General features: G+C 45.0%; 1 protein-coding gene and 1 long non-coding RNA gene across 2 annotated transcripts in view; one reads left to right on the top strand and one right to left on the bottom strand.

Annotated features, from left to right (window-relative positions):
* Nucleotides 1–1556: 1556 nt before the first annotated feature.
* CYP1B1 (cytochrome P450 family 1 subfamily B member 1) lies at nucleotides 1557–10359 on the bottom strand. Its single transcript, XM_021087620.2, has 3 exons — nucleotides 9961–10359; nucleotides 8502–9545; nucleotides 1557–5382 (listed from the first exon to the last, which is right to left on the bottom strand). The coding sequence occupies exons 2-3, from the start codon at nucleotides 9542–9544 to the stop codon at nucleotides 4794–4796; spliced, it is 1632 nt and encodes a 543-aa protein (XP_020943279.1). The 5' UTR covers nucleotide 9545; nucleotides 9961–10359; the 3' UTR covers nucleotides 1557–4793.
* Nucleotides 7432–16668, top strand: part of LOC102160052 (uncharacterized) — a 126601-nt gene continuing 117364 nt past the window's right edge. Inside the window, exon 1 of the long non-coding RNA XR_014842228.1 lies at nucleotides 7432–7596. This is a non-coding gene — a long non-coding RNA (uncharacterized LOC102160052). The remainder of the gene's footprint in view (nucleotides 7597–16668) is intronic.

The raw sequence follows: 16668 nt of genomic DNA, 5'->3' as shown, positions 1-16668 counted from the left end.
TGTTCTGGTCTTAGATTCTACCAGATTGACTGGGTGGCATCCAGCTCTGCTTGCATTTTTGCAAACACCTGACCCCAATTACAATTTTGTTAAAGAAATTTTTTCCTAAGAAAATATTTAACTGGATCCTTTGTGACCATTTCCAAGACCCTAGGTTAGTACGTCTGGAAAGCAAGTGAGTATTCTCTTAAACCAATTCCTAGCCATAACTTTTGGCTGCTAAAGTGATGTTCTCAAGCCAAAGTATCAATGACATTGTATGCAATTATACTTCACAATTACTTTTCCTGATTTCACAGTAATGGGAGCTAAAGTCTGGAAGAAATAAGGAGCCTTGGCACTGGATGGCCCTGCCATCTGTGAGGGTGTGGCTGTGAAAGCCTGGAGAGTCCCATTAGGAGTCTGAGAAGTCAAGCCTTTCACTAGATAAAAAGGTCAGCAGAAAAAGATTTCCACGTAATAGATTATTCTCATCCATTCTATTTTATTGAATATTAACTGCCCTTATTAATTAAGGCAAGTATCCTGGACAAAATGAAGGAATGAATGTTTATCAACCACATTAAAAACAAAAGCTGTCATGTCAAAAGAAAAAAAAATGAATGAATGAAATACTCAAGGAAAAGGACTAGTGTGCAGCTGGGGGTGGAGTAGGCGTGGAATATGTCCTGCATTTTTTAGATGAAGCAAAAATCTAAGGTCAGAGTCTTAAAACCTCAATCTATTCAATCTCTCAAAATTAAAAGTTCATTCCCACTTTGCTGTTTGCCGCTGAAATTTAACTTCTTTTTTTTTTTCTCTCTCTTTTTTTTTTATTTATTTTCCCACTGTACAGCAAGGGGGTCAGGTTATCCTTACATGTATACATTACAATTACAGTTTTTTCCCCACTCTTTCTTCTGTTGCAACATGAGTATCTAGACATAGTTCTCAATGCTATTCAGCAGGATCTCCTTGTAAATCTATTCTAAGTTGTGTCTGATAAGCCCAAGAAATTTAACTTCTTTGTCTGTTCTTATTAATTCAAAAATATTATCACTTACATGTGGTATCTAAAAAATAAAACAAATGAATATGTATAACAAAATAGAAACAGACTCACAGATATAGAAAACAAACTAGTGGTTACCAATGAGGAGAGCAAAGAGGAGATGGACAAGATAGGGCATCAAGAGGTACAAACTACTATCTATAAAATATATAAGATACAAGGCTATATTGTGCAACACAGAGAATATAGCCATTATTTTGTAATAACTTTAAATGGTGCATAATCTATAAAAATATCAAATCTATGTACTGTGCTGTACACTTACAAGGAGTAAAATATTGTGAATCAATTGTACTTCAATTTTAAAAATTAGAGAGAGATCAAGAATTTGGTAGAAAGCTGGATACTGAAAGCCTGTTGAAAAGAAAAGGGCAAGCAGCCTAAAATAGACTGGTCAAAGAAAATATTTACCATGCAGCATTTTACGTCAAGCATTTATAACAGCAGTTGAAATGCATAGATGCATTAGACTGTATTTGCTACAACATAAAGTAAAACTTCCTGATAAGATTATAAAAGTGACTTTTATTATTTTGGAAACGGTGTCCTATTATAGGTAATTAAGGATACAGAATTTTTAAAATTTGATATATCAAACAGTAAAAGCTGTGTATTAACACTGTGTCCCCCAAATCTATTCCGGTTACAATCATGTACCCTAATTGCGATGTAGGGTACAAACAAATGAAGAGCACACAGGATCAAATACAAAAATAAGAAAAGGTTAAATAAGAAGCTATCCTTGAATAATAAACATCTACTGAAGTATACCTTTGTATTACATAGTCGTGTCATAGCCAAAAATCATACAAATTACTACATAGTGCTGTGCAACTATTTGATCTAATATAGATCTCACATGAAAATATTAAGGCGTAGTAGTATTTCACAGGTAAAGGCTAAGTTCTGAGACATGAAAGCTTTTCGATCATCCACAAAGCAATCCTGAGACATCTTCCTCTTGTTTTGGAAAAAAGCAATTTTCTCACAAAGTCAAAGCTTTACTATATAAACGAAGCATTCAATAAACAATGTACTTTAACTACTGCAAAAACCTGGAGTAGATGCTCCGACAAAGGTGGTGACCAGCATATACTTTCCTTCTCTGGCAGAAATAAAATGGGGTTTTCTGAGTAAGCCAGTAACCTGCTTGGTAGGCCCCCAGTTCGATTATTTTTGTTTGTTTTTGGTTTGACTTTCCTTCCTTCTACAGGGTTACAAATATATTAGATAAACCAGGAAACTTCCCGGTGCTCTCCGTGCTTTCTTCTGTCAGCCCATCTTGCCCACTGCGGAAAGCGCCAGATGAACTGAGCCCACCTACGTGCATAAAAACAGACTGTAGCACATCTGGACCCAGTTGACCTAATGAGGCATCTAGATTGGTACGTGATTGCGTTTGCTGCCACACATCTCTCAGAGTAAGGAGACTAGCGCAGCCCCAAATTACTGCCTCAGTCCTGCTCAGGGGAGAGGGGGCAGGGAATGCTTTGGAATAGCCAGTGCCCCCCAAACTGAAACATATTGTAAGCCTGATTTCTAATGTTAACTTCAGTGCCTTTAAAAATACTGGCATTGTTTTTTCCTATTCAAGAGGTACTGCTGTGAGGGTTTATTAATTAAAATTACAATTATATTAATTAAAAACTCCAAATTATAAAATAGAGCATCTATGTGGTAGATTTTTTTAAATCTACTTGGGATTTAACACGGGCATGCAAAACACCTTTTTTCTAAACATTCATACTTCAAATTAATTAATTTTGAATGAGTGGGGAAATGTTTAACCCTCTTTCCTCCATTTCATTTTTTCACTCTTTTACCTTACCACCCCCCACACACACAAACACAACCATCATACACTCCTTCCTTTATAATTTTGATATAAAGATCCCCAAAAGCTTGACGAAATGTAACCAAGCAGTAAGCTTTTAGTATACTGCATGACTTCCTTTGGACATTTCCATGCAAAGTAAGTCAAAACTTCAAACTTTACTTTGTATATTTGCAATTTTCCATCACTTTTTAAAAAAGGCATTCAGGTCATTTACATAAACTGAATGTACACATTTTGTTCAAGCTTTATGTTTTCACAGTTACTAAAATGACTTGCTCACTGGGCTGGCCATAAATAGCACAACCGATCTGACTGGCTCCACCGAAACACAATGCAATCTTCGGGACAACCTCCCAAGACAGATTCTGACTTTCCAGAACACAAACACCAATGCTATTTAAAAAAATCATTTAAAAGAGAAACCAGGTCCATTTTAACAGGAATTTCCCCCGTTATTTAATAAAGAGAACATCCAGATAATTCACTGCATTTTCCACTATTCATTAGGCAGAGATAGGTTAAAAAAATCTCTGCCTTCTATAGGCTAATGATCAGATTTCCAGTAACGTCAATGGGAACTCAATAACGGCTTTAAAATTAAATTAAAATGTAAGCATTCCAAGAGTTTGGAATTTTAACGTATTAACTAGATTAATTTCAAAAAGAGATCCTATCTTGTGAATATAATTTTAATAAACACGTTGTGAAGTGATTAAGGATCACACTTTACAGATCCAATTTTGAGATTTTTCAATTCTCATTCAAGTTTTAGATGACAGAAGAAAGCTTGCTTCAGCCTAGTTCCATGATCTCACAAATAGGCAGTTGATTTAACCAAGCTCATAACCAGTATTTGAACCAAAATTGGTTAAATTGGTCATACTTTTCTATTTGCCATGACATTATGAAAGACATTGTTCAACCTTTTCTTGACCAAAATAATTAATAATAACTATTTAATAATAAAATAATGGATATATACTGCTTATGAATAATTATGTAATATATGTATACATATTGCAAACTATTTGGTGACTTTTAACCTATGAGATTTACTGAAATCAGTACATTACAATCACACAATTTAAAGCGTAGCTGAGTGGTAAATTCTTTTTCTCATAATTGAAATTTTATACTTTGGCAACCAAGAGAGATCTGACTTCAGCTTGAAACTTTCTACAGTGTAACAATTTACACTTTAAAATTCATGAAATCACTGAAACCCACTAAATCAACTACTTTTAATTTTTTTCTGAGCAAATGACTTTATGACTTTTCCAAAAAAGAAAGCACATCAATGGGCAAAAAGATAAATCTATCCACAGATGCTGGAGTCCATCTAAGCTATTTTATTGAGAAGGTAAGAAGGGAATTTCTGGTCTTCATGCCTCTTTATTTACCATCCCAAATCCTGTGTCTAACACTGAGATTATTTGCATTTGCATATTCAACAATATTTTCTGAAATGTTTCTTAATACAATTTTCTGTGGAGCAGACTTCAGCACACAGAACATCAGTATTGAATCACCCGTTGCAAGGCATGGTTACTGAAAAGCCTTTTCAGTAGGTGGTTCTGTATATGTGTGCATGTGTGTTTGAATTCTAATGAATGCTCCTTCAAGATATTAATATTACCGGCATTAAATCTATGTATAAAAATTCTTTGGGCCCTTTAACTCTTTGACTCAAAAATCTCCCAGAGCCCCTGCATAGCCCAGTGCTCATGAGGTACGTTTTGACGACATGTGTGCAAAGCACATCATTGGCAGGTCAGTGGGTTTATGCTCATTTTAAAGGCCAATTGGGAAAGCGGAACAGAGGAGCTGGGGGGAAAAACACCTTAATTTTACTCCCCATCTCACAAGACTTGCATACTTATAAAACTTCTGCTTGCCTTTGGCTTCTCACTGGTCATTTTCCTCTGCTTGTAACTTTTGGACAGCTCTATCAAGGAGCTCCAGGGACTCTCTGAGTGTGACATTGACTTTAAATGACTTGGGTTTAATGGTCAGGCCGTAATTAAAATCCATTTTCAAGAGCTCATCTGGATTGGCCCTGAAATTGCACTCATGAGCCAGGATGGAGATGAAGAGAAACAGCTGTATTTTGGAAAGCTCTTCCCCGATGCACCGCCGTTTGCCCACTGAGAAAATCATCACGCTGCTGGCCAGGTCCTTGTTGATGAGGCCGTCCTTGTCCAGGAATCGGGCTGGATCAAAGTCTTCTGGGTTAGACCACTTCACCGGGTCATGATTCACAGACCACTGGTTAACAAAAACCACTGTGTCCTTGGGGATGTGGTAGCCTAAGACCGAGGCATTGGCCAAAGTGGCATGGGGAATGGTGACGGGTACAAAGCTAGAGAAGCGCATGGCTTCATAAAGAAAGGCCATGACGTAGGGCAGGTGGGGTTGGTCCTCCAGGCAGGGCAGCCGGTCCCGACCAACCACTTGATCCAGCTCTGCCTGTACCCGAGCCTGCACTTCCGGATACCTGTTTGGTTTTTAATGCAGAGGAAGAACATGAGTGAGGAACATTAATTCTTTTCTCATCTAGAAAGCACATCACAATCTATTTTAATACCGCTTTTCTTTAAGCTGGCTATCTGAATCAGTAGCCAGTTTAAAGAATCAGTTAATTCAGTTAATCGGTAACTGAATTAACATTTCCAGCAAAAAAAAAAAAAAAAAAAAAAAAAAAAAACTAAAACAATTTCCTACCATATCACTGGATTACGAGATGGAGTTGAACAGTTTTATTTCCTGTAATACCTCCAATGGCTCAAGCCCTCTTTCCTATCGTAAGTCCAAAAAAGTCTAAGTTTTCTCAGCCCGAAAAAGCAAAAGGGACAAAGCCAGCTTCTCCTTTGGGCACAGCAGGACAGTGCCTAGGACCCACAATACTTTTTAGGGACTCACAAAAATCTGTTTCTTTTAAAATCAGAAGAAGAGAAACTTTTTGGTCAAGGAAAATGTTTCACTATATAATTTTAATATATTTATATCAGTATAGTCACAAATTTCAATTTTAAAAATTTATGGAGTGGAGTACCCATTTTGGTACAGCGGAAACGAATCCAACTAGGAACCATGAGGTTGCGGGTTCAAGCTCTGACTTTGCCCAGTGGGTTAAGGATCTGGTGTTGCCGTGAGCTGTGGTGTAGGCCAGCAGCTGTAGCTCTGATTTGACCCCTAGCCTGGAAACCTCCATATGCCGCAGGTGTGGCCCTAAAAAGCAAAAAAGGAAAGAAAAAAAAAATTATGGAGTAAGGCAAATACAAAAGCCAAGGCAGGGGCTGCGGGTGGGGTTATAAAAGTTAAAATGTAGCCCTGGATTCTTTTTCTCCCTTCATGGGCCACTGAGTGGAAAGAGAGTGGACACACTGTTCTCATTTTATATAAAGATAATTGGTATCCTGATATATAAAGCTGCATATCTTCTAAATTTAAAAGTAAGTCCCCAGTGTTCCTGAAATTATGGTACAAACTGTAATACTTCCTCACTGTTGCTGATGAAACTAGTACAATCCTTTTGGAAAACAAAATCTGACTACAAAGGAAGATCCATAAGGGTAACTACCCCCCCAACACCCTTTTGAAACCTAATTAATCTATGTCTAGAAATGTATTTTTAGTAAATAACCTAGCAGGTACAAAACATAACCACAATAGCTGAAATTTTAAAAATGGAATTGACAGTATTAAAGCACAAGAAATGATTGTATATAACGATGCATTACTACGTCAAAAATATTATGTAGTCATGGAAAATGACTAAAATAAAGTTTAAAAGATAGGGAAATGTCCACTACAGTAAGTAGAATTGTGAGAAGTCAAAAAACTTGTAAATAATTATTGCAACTCTGAAAAAAAGTTAAGCATGTATTTGATGAAATTATGGGCAATTAAAAAAAATGCTTCTTTAGCATCAGACTTCAGGGATTTGCAAACTTTTTTCATAAAAGGCCAGACAGTAAATATTTTAGGCTTTGTGGATCAAATCTTTCTCTGCCTTACAGCTATTCAATTCTGCTTTGTGGTATAATATGAAAGCAGTACATAAAAGAGTGGGCATAGCTGTGTTTCCATAAAATTCATATACAAAAATAGGTAATGTAATTTGCCAACTCCTGTCATATTGTCTTTTCACTAAAAAGAAGAAAAAAAGTACTCATCAGCTATACTAAATTGAAAATGACCCCCAAATTGTTTTATTTCCTTTTACTGCCCAATTGGAGTACAGGGAGAATGATTTACAATTCGGTTTCTAGTGAAAAAGAAAGAAAGACTGTTTGATACAGCATGCTTATCTGGGGATGCAAAGGACCTATTGATCCCATTTTGGAATCGTCTTCTTCCTGACCTAGTATTATTAACTTCTGTTTATTGGCTTTCTGCCCCTCCTCCATACGTGTTTCTATGATATTAATACTGAAAAGTGATTTTAAATATATGAAAATATTGAATTTGTGAAAGCTGTACAATATCCAGGGAAATTATAGTGCAATGGATTCTAACAAGAGAAGCCGTCTTTACCTTTCAGCCAGCAATTTCAGCTTTCCCTACTGCCTACCTGTGCACCAAGAAATTGCACAACCGTGGATCCTGGTCTCTTAAGGCAATCAAGGTCTGCCTTGAATGAGACATTTGCCCCTGGGATAAGGTTGTCAGATAAAATACAGGCCGCCCAGTTAAACGTGAATTTCAGGTAAACAATGACTACTATTTTAGTACTACTTTGTCCACTATGTCCTATGTAAAATTTACCTTTTGTTTATTCCATCTGGGGATACCGAAGACCTGTTTAATTCGTGCGTGGATAAGTTTAGCAGAGTTCCGCGAGCGGAGCCCAAGGATGCCAGAGGTGTGCACGTGCCTCCTGGATACCCTGTTTGTCTTTCTAGTTGCTGCTCTGCGTTGAGTAAAGTTACTGCTTCTCCCATTCTTTACACCGACACTTACTTCTAGCGCGGCAGTTTTATAAATCCAGCACAAATCGCCGGGTTCTGGCTGCTTTCCTAAAGTTTGGGATTAGCGGTCCGTGAGGCCCGCCTGTGGGCCTCCGAGCGCTACCTTTGCCGGGGAACTAAGCCCTGACGAGAGGTTTGCTTTTAACTCCAGCGGCCTCCGATGCGCACCAAAGACTGGCCGAGCCAATTAACTGTGTGTGTGTGTGTGTGTGTATACACACACACACACACACACACACATATATTTTACTGTTGCCCTTTCCCTCGGAACTGGTCCAATTTTGCTTCTCCTGGGAAATCCGGGCTGACCTGCGGACACTTTCAAAAAAAATGATCGCTTTTCCAGGGGTTTTTCACACAAGCTGGTACCCACTCAGAGAAGCCAGCGACAAAGGCCGAGGTGCGGAGCTGTCCCGGCGCGGCAGGATAGGGCGTGCGTGCGTGCGCGCCCATCGCCGCCAGCACCGCGCCTTGCAGAGCCCGGCGAACCAGACACCGTCTCGGATTTGGGAGGTGGGGACCTGGAACGAAACCCCAAAACCACCACCCTGCGCGCTAGTCGTGACCTCAGCATATTTTAGTTCCACTCCGCCTTTTACAGAGGAGAGGAAGAAGGCCGACTCACGCCTCCCAGAGGATTTACCTGATGAAGAGGATGAGCAGCCACTGCAGCGCGGTGGAGAGAGTATCCTGACTGGCACCGAAAATGTCTGTGACGGTGGCCGGCACGTACTCCACGTCCGGCCGCGCGCCGGCGTCGCCCGAGCCCGCGGCGGCCTCCTTTCCCGCGGAAAGGATGAAGGCATCCATCATATCGCGGGGGGCGGCTCCGGGCCGAAGGCTCTCGCGGTGCCTCAGGAACTTATCTAGGACAAAGTTGCTGAAGTTGCGATTGAGCTGCTCGAATTCGCGGAAGGTGGTGCGCACGGGGTTGGGGAAGCGCTGCAGCCAGGGCAGCACGTCCACTAGGCTGCCCGCGCCCACAGTGCGCCCGAACTCCTCGTTGTGGCTGAGCAGCTCGCGGAACTCGGCGTCGTCGTGGCTGTAGCGACAGCCGAAACACACGGCGCTCATGACATTGGCCACCGCCACCACGGTCAGCGGCCGCGGGTCCAGGAAGGCGCCGCCCGCGCTGCCGCGCACGAGCAGCGATACCAACTCCCGTGCCTCGCCCACCACGTGTCTTTCGAGGACCCGGCAGCCGCGAGGCTGGCGCGTGGTGAAGGCTCGCATCGTGCTGTGCGCCGCGCGCCGCTGCGCTTTCCAGCTCTCCGAATACTGGCCGAACGCCAGACTGCGGCCACCGGACACCACACGGAAGGAGGCGAAGGGCGGCCGGTCGGCGAAGGCGACGCTCTGCTGCACCAGGGCCTGGCGGATGGCGCGCTCGCCGTTCAGCACCACCACCGGGCAGCTGCCCAGGCGGATCTGGAAGACATCGCCGTAGCGCCGAGCCAGGCGAGCGAAAGAGAGGTGCGGCGCAGGGCCCATAGACGCCGCGTTTCCAATCAGCGGCCAAGCGAAGGGACCCGGTGGCGCGGACCCTGGCTGCCGCCGCCGCTGCCTCAACAGCCACTGGCCCACGTGCACCGCCGCCAGGACTGAGAGGAGCAGCAGGAGCGTGGTCTGCTGGACCGACAGCGGGATGGGCAGCAGGTGATCGTACAGGCTGAGGCTGGTGGCCATGCTGGAGAGAGAAGGGCAAAGGCGTGACACAGGTAGGCAGAGAAAGGAGCGGGCCCCTTGTCCCTGGCCTCAGGCTATGATGCGCTGATGAGTAGGGAGGAGGTCGTGCAGAGGTCAGGTCAGGGCTAGCCCACTGGAGAAGCAGCCGAAGACGCCTCTTGCTATCCCAAACCCATTCACCAAAGGCGGTGGGAAGGGTCGTGTTTTCACCTCTCAGTGACCCAGACCACCCCACCCCCAGCCGCTTAACGGTTCCTGCAATTCAAGGACAACACGGCGGGCATCAAGGTAGTGGCGCTCAGTTCCCTCTAAGTTGCCTACCACCCTAGCCCCTGCGCATCCCGCACCCGGCACCCCTGATCTGCAAGAACCCATCACAAGAAGCTGCAGGAAGGCAGCTCCGCAGACAGACTGACCTGCGAGGAGGCGCGGTTTCCAGCAGCGCCGGCCGGCCGGCTCCGAGAACGGGCTGGGGCCTTTGTGGGGTTCAAAACGGCAACCTGAGTGTCTCCAGGAAGTCAGATGCCTGCCCTGGACACCTGTTGCCAGTCTGGGAACTTTAGCGCCCACTCTGGAGTCTCTAGGCGTCGATAGAGCCAGGGACACTTGGATTGGGATGGGGACGAAGAAAGGTGCCTCCTTTGCCGAGCCCCGCTGCACCTGGGGCTTCAGCAAAGTCAAGATTTTCTCACTGCGTGGGATTGCGACTGAGGGTCGATGAATGGAGTCAATTCCCAGCCCTAACGCCCCCTGCAAGGCTCTGACAGCTGGCGTCGCAGAGGCGTGGTTCGTTTGCACACAATCACTCCAGAGTCAAAATGCGCCATCCCGCTTCTCTCTTTTTTAAAGTCTGCGTAGGGGGGAGGGGGGAAGGGCGGAGGCCGCTGGACCTGCCGGGGGCGGGGCTTGCGGGGGGGGGGGGGAGACGCGCCGGGACTGCCCAAACCTCTCCCGCAGCAACTGGAGTCGCCGCGCGCGGGTGGTCACGCGAGGTTGCCCCGGCGTGCCGCGAGCTACTTTTGGCGCAGTAGCTGTCGGCTTTCCTGGAAGCCACGGTGGGAGCCTTTCCTTTGCCCGAAAACCACTCTTCCTCGCAGTCATCCCGCATCTAAGCTTGCACGGTTTCCCGGGACGCGCGCTCGAGACAGAACCAGAGCAGCCCACTGAGCTCTCGGCGGGAGCGCGCTCCACGGACCAGGCGCCCTATCTCACTTCCCTCTCAGTGACTTGAGCTTCCTTCCCCGAGAGAAAATCCCTCGGGATCCTTGGGCGCCCGAACCGGGGAAGGAAACCTGTCAGTTTGGAAAAGAGGAAAGCTCTGTCGTAATGGCGGTTTGCCTTACTGCTTCCCGGGTTGTTTTATTTTCATCTTAACGTTCTCTTTTCAAGCTCATCGGCTCGTCATATCAGGCCCTTTAGCGCACAAAGTTCTTCTTTCACCTTGCGCGGCGTGATCGAGAATCTCTAAAAGCCGCCGCTCCCCAACCCTCAGGCCCCGACCATCCTTGGCACACAAAGGCCAGCGCTGGCGCGCCGCAGCTGGCCCCGAGGTTTCCCGCGTAGAGACTCTTCCAGGTGGCGCCGCCCACTGGAGAGCGCGGAGTCTCGCAGGCTGTGTCTGAGGTCTTTGGCGCCCGGCCTGCAGCCAAGCTGGGAAGAACTCGGGGGGCGGGGGGCTCTCTGAAGATTCCTGAAGGGAGGTGGGGGAGGAGGAGGCCAATCTCGGCGCGCCTGCGAACTTTATTGGGTTGAAAAGTTTCTTCTGCTGTCGCCTCCCCCTTGCGTGCGGAGCTGTGCCTTGCGTGCGCCGCTTCTGGAAAGTCGGCTCCAGTCATATCCCTCGGCGCTTCTCACAGCACCTGACACGCCGAGGCGGCGGCGGGGGCGGCAGCTGAGGGCGGGGTGCGGGCCGCCACCACCCTCAGCGGCGCACGCACAGCCGCGCCCGCCGGGGCCTCCGCCCGAAGGCCGGATTTGGGCGCGCGTGCTCTCCGAATGGGGACACTTCTTTCAAAGGGGAAACCGGATCCGCTGGAGCTGGGTAGTCTTCCCAGCTGCTGCAGCCCTTTCCAAAAAGCTAGTAGAGGAGTTCCCCAAGTGGCTTGGCGGTAACCAGCCCCGCTAGTGTCCATGAGGACGCGGGTTCTATCTCTGGCCTTGCCATGAACTGTGGTGTAGATCGTAGGTACAGCTTGGATCCCGCCTTGCTCCGGCTGTGGTATAGGCCGGCAACTATAGCACCGATTAGACCCCTAGCCTGGTGGAACTTCCATATGCCTCAGGTGCGGCTCTTGAAAGAAAGAAAAAAGAAAGAAAGAAAGGAAAGGATAGGAAAGGAAAGGAAAGGAAAGGAAAAAGCTAGTAAAGACCTTAGAAAGAGAAGGTCTTTTCCGCAAGGCTGGGGAACGGACGAGCCAGGGAGGAAAGGGTGGGGTGTAAGGTAGTTACCCAGATAGGAAGCCTCCGGGGGTCATCAAAATGTAAGTTAAGTTGATTGCTTACCACGTAACAGCTCTGTGGTTTGCGCTTTTCCGGAGGTGCTAATCTCTGTTGTTTCCTGGTGAGGTAGGGGGGTCTAGAAAGGTTATATGACTTATCCAAGATCACACGCACTGTAAAAATACATTTACAATCATACGATATAATCTTAAATGATTTCTCTTTCCAAAAGTGATTGCAATGCTTGCATGGGCCAAGTGGGGGTGGTTTTCTATCTTGCCACCCTCCCTCCTACTAGCTAATAAGAAGTGGAGCCAGGATTTGAACCCAAGAAGTCACACTCTAGATCTATCATACAAGTTTATATGGAAGGAAATCCTCAGATAAAAGATACAAATGCTTTCTTTCCTACTTGCCTTAAAAAAAATCAGATGAAAGAATTTTTAAAAATAGTTGTTTCGTTTACATAATTGAGGATTCTGAGGATCCTAAAGAAACAGTATGCTCAGCTTTTGCAGGTAAATCAGTTTTGAATGAGGGAGGATTGTAGACTGTGCCTCATAGCTAATTTTGGAAAACTGATTTGTTTTTTAAAAAAAGGACATCTGAAGAATCTGACTTTTTGAGAGGCTGAAACAAACAGTAAAATATCTGATAAGAAAAAGCCTTTTTGTAAAATTCTCCATTCAGTAGCGTTTGAGAGGTTCTCTGGAAATGATTTCACATTTCATGATGGGGTACTCAGCTCTGTCATGAAGTTGGTTTTTGAGCAACTGAAGAAATAAGCATGGGTTTCTCAGGGCTATTTTGGCATATGTATCTTTGGAAGGGGGTTTAGTAACAGTCTTACAATGTCCAGCTTTAGCAAGACCCTATTCTAATAATTCATGTATCAGTCTCTCACTAGGCTTTAATTTAGTAGACAAGAATTGTGTATGGGTTAATGCCAATTTTAAGTTATCAACATTTCTGAAAGCTGTTATCACAATATTTCTACCAGAATCAGACAGATGGAGGTGCTTTTAAACTAAGCAAAATCCTACCTTAAGAAATACAAAACAAAACTATTCTAAAAAAAACTCCTGTTTTTAGTTCCTGAACGATGTCATATAGTTTTTAGATAAACTAGATACATACCTTCCTGCCACAGCAAATAGTTCAAGCATACCCTCCAAGCCATGATGCCTTGGGCTCAGCTCTTGTTGTAGGACATGCCTTTAAAGAGCAGAGGAACCAGTTGGGCCAATGCTGTCAGAAAGATAGGCCCGTATCAATTATGACTGGCTATGGTAACAACTTCTTCAGAGTCTACAGGCCTCAGGTTCTCCCAGGCTTTGCCATGGAGACCTCTGTTTGGAGGGCCCCTAGTGAAGATAGAGAATAAATCCAAAGCTGCCTGTGGGTACCCCAGTCCAGCTCACGGTGGGGCCCTCTGCCTAGTGAAAATCCATGCCAGGCTCTTTAATCAGTTTCTCAACCAAAACTAGTAGCGAAGCTCCAGGGAATCTTCTTTCAGGCAACAGCAAAGAATATGGGGATTTTGCCCTCCCAAATCTCAAACTTGAATTATTTGGTGCAAATAACTTTTAAAAGAACAGCTAAGCGGAGTTCCCGTCGTGGCGCAATGGTTAACGAATCCGACTAGGAACCATGAGGTTGCGGGTTCGGTCCCTGCCCTTGCTCAGTGGGTTGACGATCTGGCGTTGCCGTGAGCTGTGGTGCAGGTTGCAGACATGGCTCAGATCCCGCGTTGCTGTGGCTCTGGTGTAGGCTGGTGGCTACGGCTCCGATTAGACCCCTAGCCTGGGAATCTCCATATGCCGCGGGAGCAGTCCAAGAAATAGCAAAAAGACAAAAAAAAAAAAAAAAGAACAGCTAAGCAAAGAGATGGGTCAAAGTAGAGGTTATATAATACCTTGTATTATAGTGATTGCATAGAAGAGGAATCCACCTTACACTTGTTTAAGCAGGACAGGAATGCACTGGCTGACATGCAGGAAGGGATAACAGTGCACCTCACAGGATGGAGGGACCTTGGGCTGCTTGCCCCAGTGTCCAGTGTGCTGGGCTCTGTTTGAACTTTGCTCTGGATACTCTTTCTGTGATGAGAAAGCTGGCCATGGGCAGCCTCAAATTAACCACCCCAAGAAAAAGAGAATATGTCTCTTTCAAGGTCATTGTCCAGGCCCCTGAAAGGACCCCACTGTGCCATGTTGGCATCAGGTCACCCCTGTGGCCCAAGGGCTAGATCTGTTTTCCCTAGAAAAAGAGGCATGGGGGTAGAAGGAACATGCTAGGAATCCAAAGATAAGAGGTTCCTGGAGTGCCCGTCGTGGCTCAGTGGTTAACAAAAACAACTAAGAACCATGAGGTTGCAGGTTCAATTCCTGGCCTCCCTCAGTGGGTTAAGGATCTGGTGTTGCCATGAGCTGTGGTGTAGGTCGCAGATGCGGCTTGAATCCCGCACTGCTGTGGCTGTGGTGTAGGCCGGCAGCTACAGCTCTGAATAGACCTCTAGTCTTGGAACCTCCATATGCCATGGGTGTGGCCCTAAAAAGACAAAAAAAAAAAAAAAAAAAAGGCTCCTCAGTCCTCATGTATCCCAATTCTGTCCATCACTCCCTTTTGGGTTAAAGGATAAACAAAAATAATAATAATAAGATCATTAAGTAAGATAGAAGCATTATGTCTGGAACCAATAGTCAAGAAAGCTCAGCCCTTATGTCATCAGTGTAGAAGTTGGTTTTCTTCATGGGATTTCTCTCCAGCATAATCCAATTGCTTTTGTGACTAAGCAATGTTCTCTCCCAATGCTCTCCAAATGCACATAGGAGCAAACACTGAGAGGACAGTGGAGCAGAAGCAGCAATCTCTGGCAAGTCTGACACATGGAATGGGCAAGAATCAGTAATCAGACACATACTAGTAGGAAAAGAAACAAAAATAAGGAGCCGCACCAAGTGGCCAAGGTGACTGACAGCAGGGCAGAGGGCAGAGCTGTAGGGGGCTCACAACCTGTGCTGGGCATTGAGAGGATTGAGGAGTTCATACTAAAATCCTGTGTTCCATCAAACTTGCTTCTGCTTCCTTCTTCCTAGTAATACACAGGCTGAGAAACACAGAGCTAAAAAATGTATCTTGTTTTATCCAAGAAGCTGTCATTTATAGGATGCACCATTGTTTTATGTACTGATATCAAGGCTATAGGGCTGCCAATTGTTTTTGTTTTTATCTTTTTTGCCTTTTCTAGGGCCGCACCTGCGGCATATGGAGATTCCCAGGCTAGGGGTCTAATCAGAGCTGCAGCTGCCGGCCTACGCCGGAGGGACAGCAACGCGGGATCCGAGCCACATCTGTGACCTACAGCACATGCCGGATCCTTAACCCATTGAGCAAGGCCAGGGATTGAACCCTCAACCTCATGGTTCCTAGTCGGATTCGTTAAGCACTGAGCTACGATGGGAGCTCCAGGGCTGCCAATTGTAGTTACGCCATTGGGTGTAAAGCATACTCTGATTTCAGACATTTTTTCTTTTTTAAGGTGTGTTTTACAGTCAACAAAGCACTATGGGTGCAAACAATGATCCTCTGGCTTCTCTGCCTTGGTATTAAGCAGTGGTGGTCCTGAGGTCTCTTGGATTGCACATTGGGGGCCAGGGGCATGCCCTTCCAAAGCCATCTCCCTTGACATTGATTTTATTTGATGTGGACAATTGATGTTTTCTCAAGCCTATGCAAAGTGTGGGTAGAAGTAGCTTTGGAAGAGTTTGCTAATTGTATCGACCTAAATAAATTTAGTGAATTGCTAAATCAGTGTGGCTTAAGAAAAGTTTCTTAGCCCTCCCCCCCTTCCAGTATGATTGCCCCACGAAGCTTTATCCATATGGTCTGGTATTAGTGAAAACCACAGAGCTACACTATATTATTCCAGTTTCCCACCAAAATACTTAGAAGTGAAGGGGCATCGATGTCAGCAACTTACTTTCATGTGGTTTGAGGAAAAAAAATAAAGTAGGGATGGGGAGAGAGAGAGAAGAAAATGATGAAGCAAATGTGGTAAAATGTTCATAATTGGAGACTGGACCAATAGAAGTTCTTTGCGGTATTCTTGCAACTTGTCTGTAAGTCTGAAACTGTATCAAACTTAAAGTTACTAAAAGTTAAAAATAAGAACGTAAGAAAGAAATGTCTTCATAACATTATGATCTTTCATTGTCCTTTGACTGAGAGTTTCTTAGAAGAAAAAATCTGAGATTGACATGTCAATCAATGTCCCCATGCTGTGTTGCCTTTAAGAGTTCAAGGTGGAGTTCCCGTTGTGGCTCAGTGGTTAACAAAACCGACCAGGAACCATGAGGTTGTGGGTTCGATCCCTGGCCTTGCTCAGTGGGTTAAGGATCCGGCATTGCCGTGAGCTGTGGTGTAGGTTGCAGATGTGGTTTGGATCCCACTTTGCTGTGGCTGTGGTGTAGGCAGGAGGCTACAGCTCCGATTCGACCCCTAGCCTGGGTACCTCCATATGCTGTGGGAGCGGCCCAAGAAAATAGCAAAAATAAAAAAAATAAATAAATAAAGATTTCAAGGCTAAGAAAAAGTTTGTGCTCTGTTAATGGTACTTTTCCTCAACGCTACCTGATAGGACTTTCACCCTCTTTGTTGTCTTTGCTCATTGAATGGTTTGGGTG

This window comes from Sus scrofa, chromosome 3 (genome assembly GCF_054392235.1).
Source record: "Sus scrofa isolate SSC_HxYL_T2T_F1_AM1 chromosome 3, Sscrofa_HxYL_maternal_Yorkshire_Landrace_v2.0, whole genome shotgun sequence".
NCBI lineage: Eukaryota > Metazoa > Chordata > Mammalia > Artiodactyla > Suidae > Sus > Sus scrofa.
This window is presented reverse-complemented; position numbering and strand designations above follow the sequence as displayed.

Bases quoted from the DNA above. Each gene is read 5' to 3' on its own strand.
- CYP1B1 (XM_021087620.2), bottom strand. From the start codon at position 9,544: ATGGCCACCAGCCTCAGCCTGTACGATCACCTGCTGCCCATCCCGCTG. The intron at 5,383-8,501 runs GTAAATCCTCTG...AAAACCAAACAG, and splicing joins CTGCTCATCCTCTTCATCAG to GTATCCGGAAGTGCAGGCTC.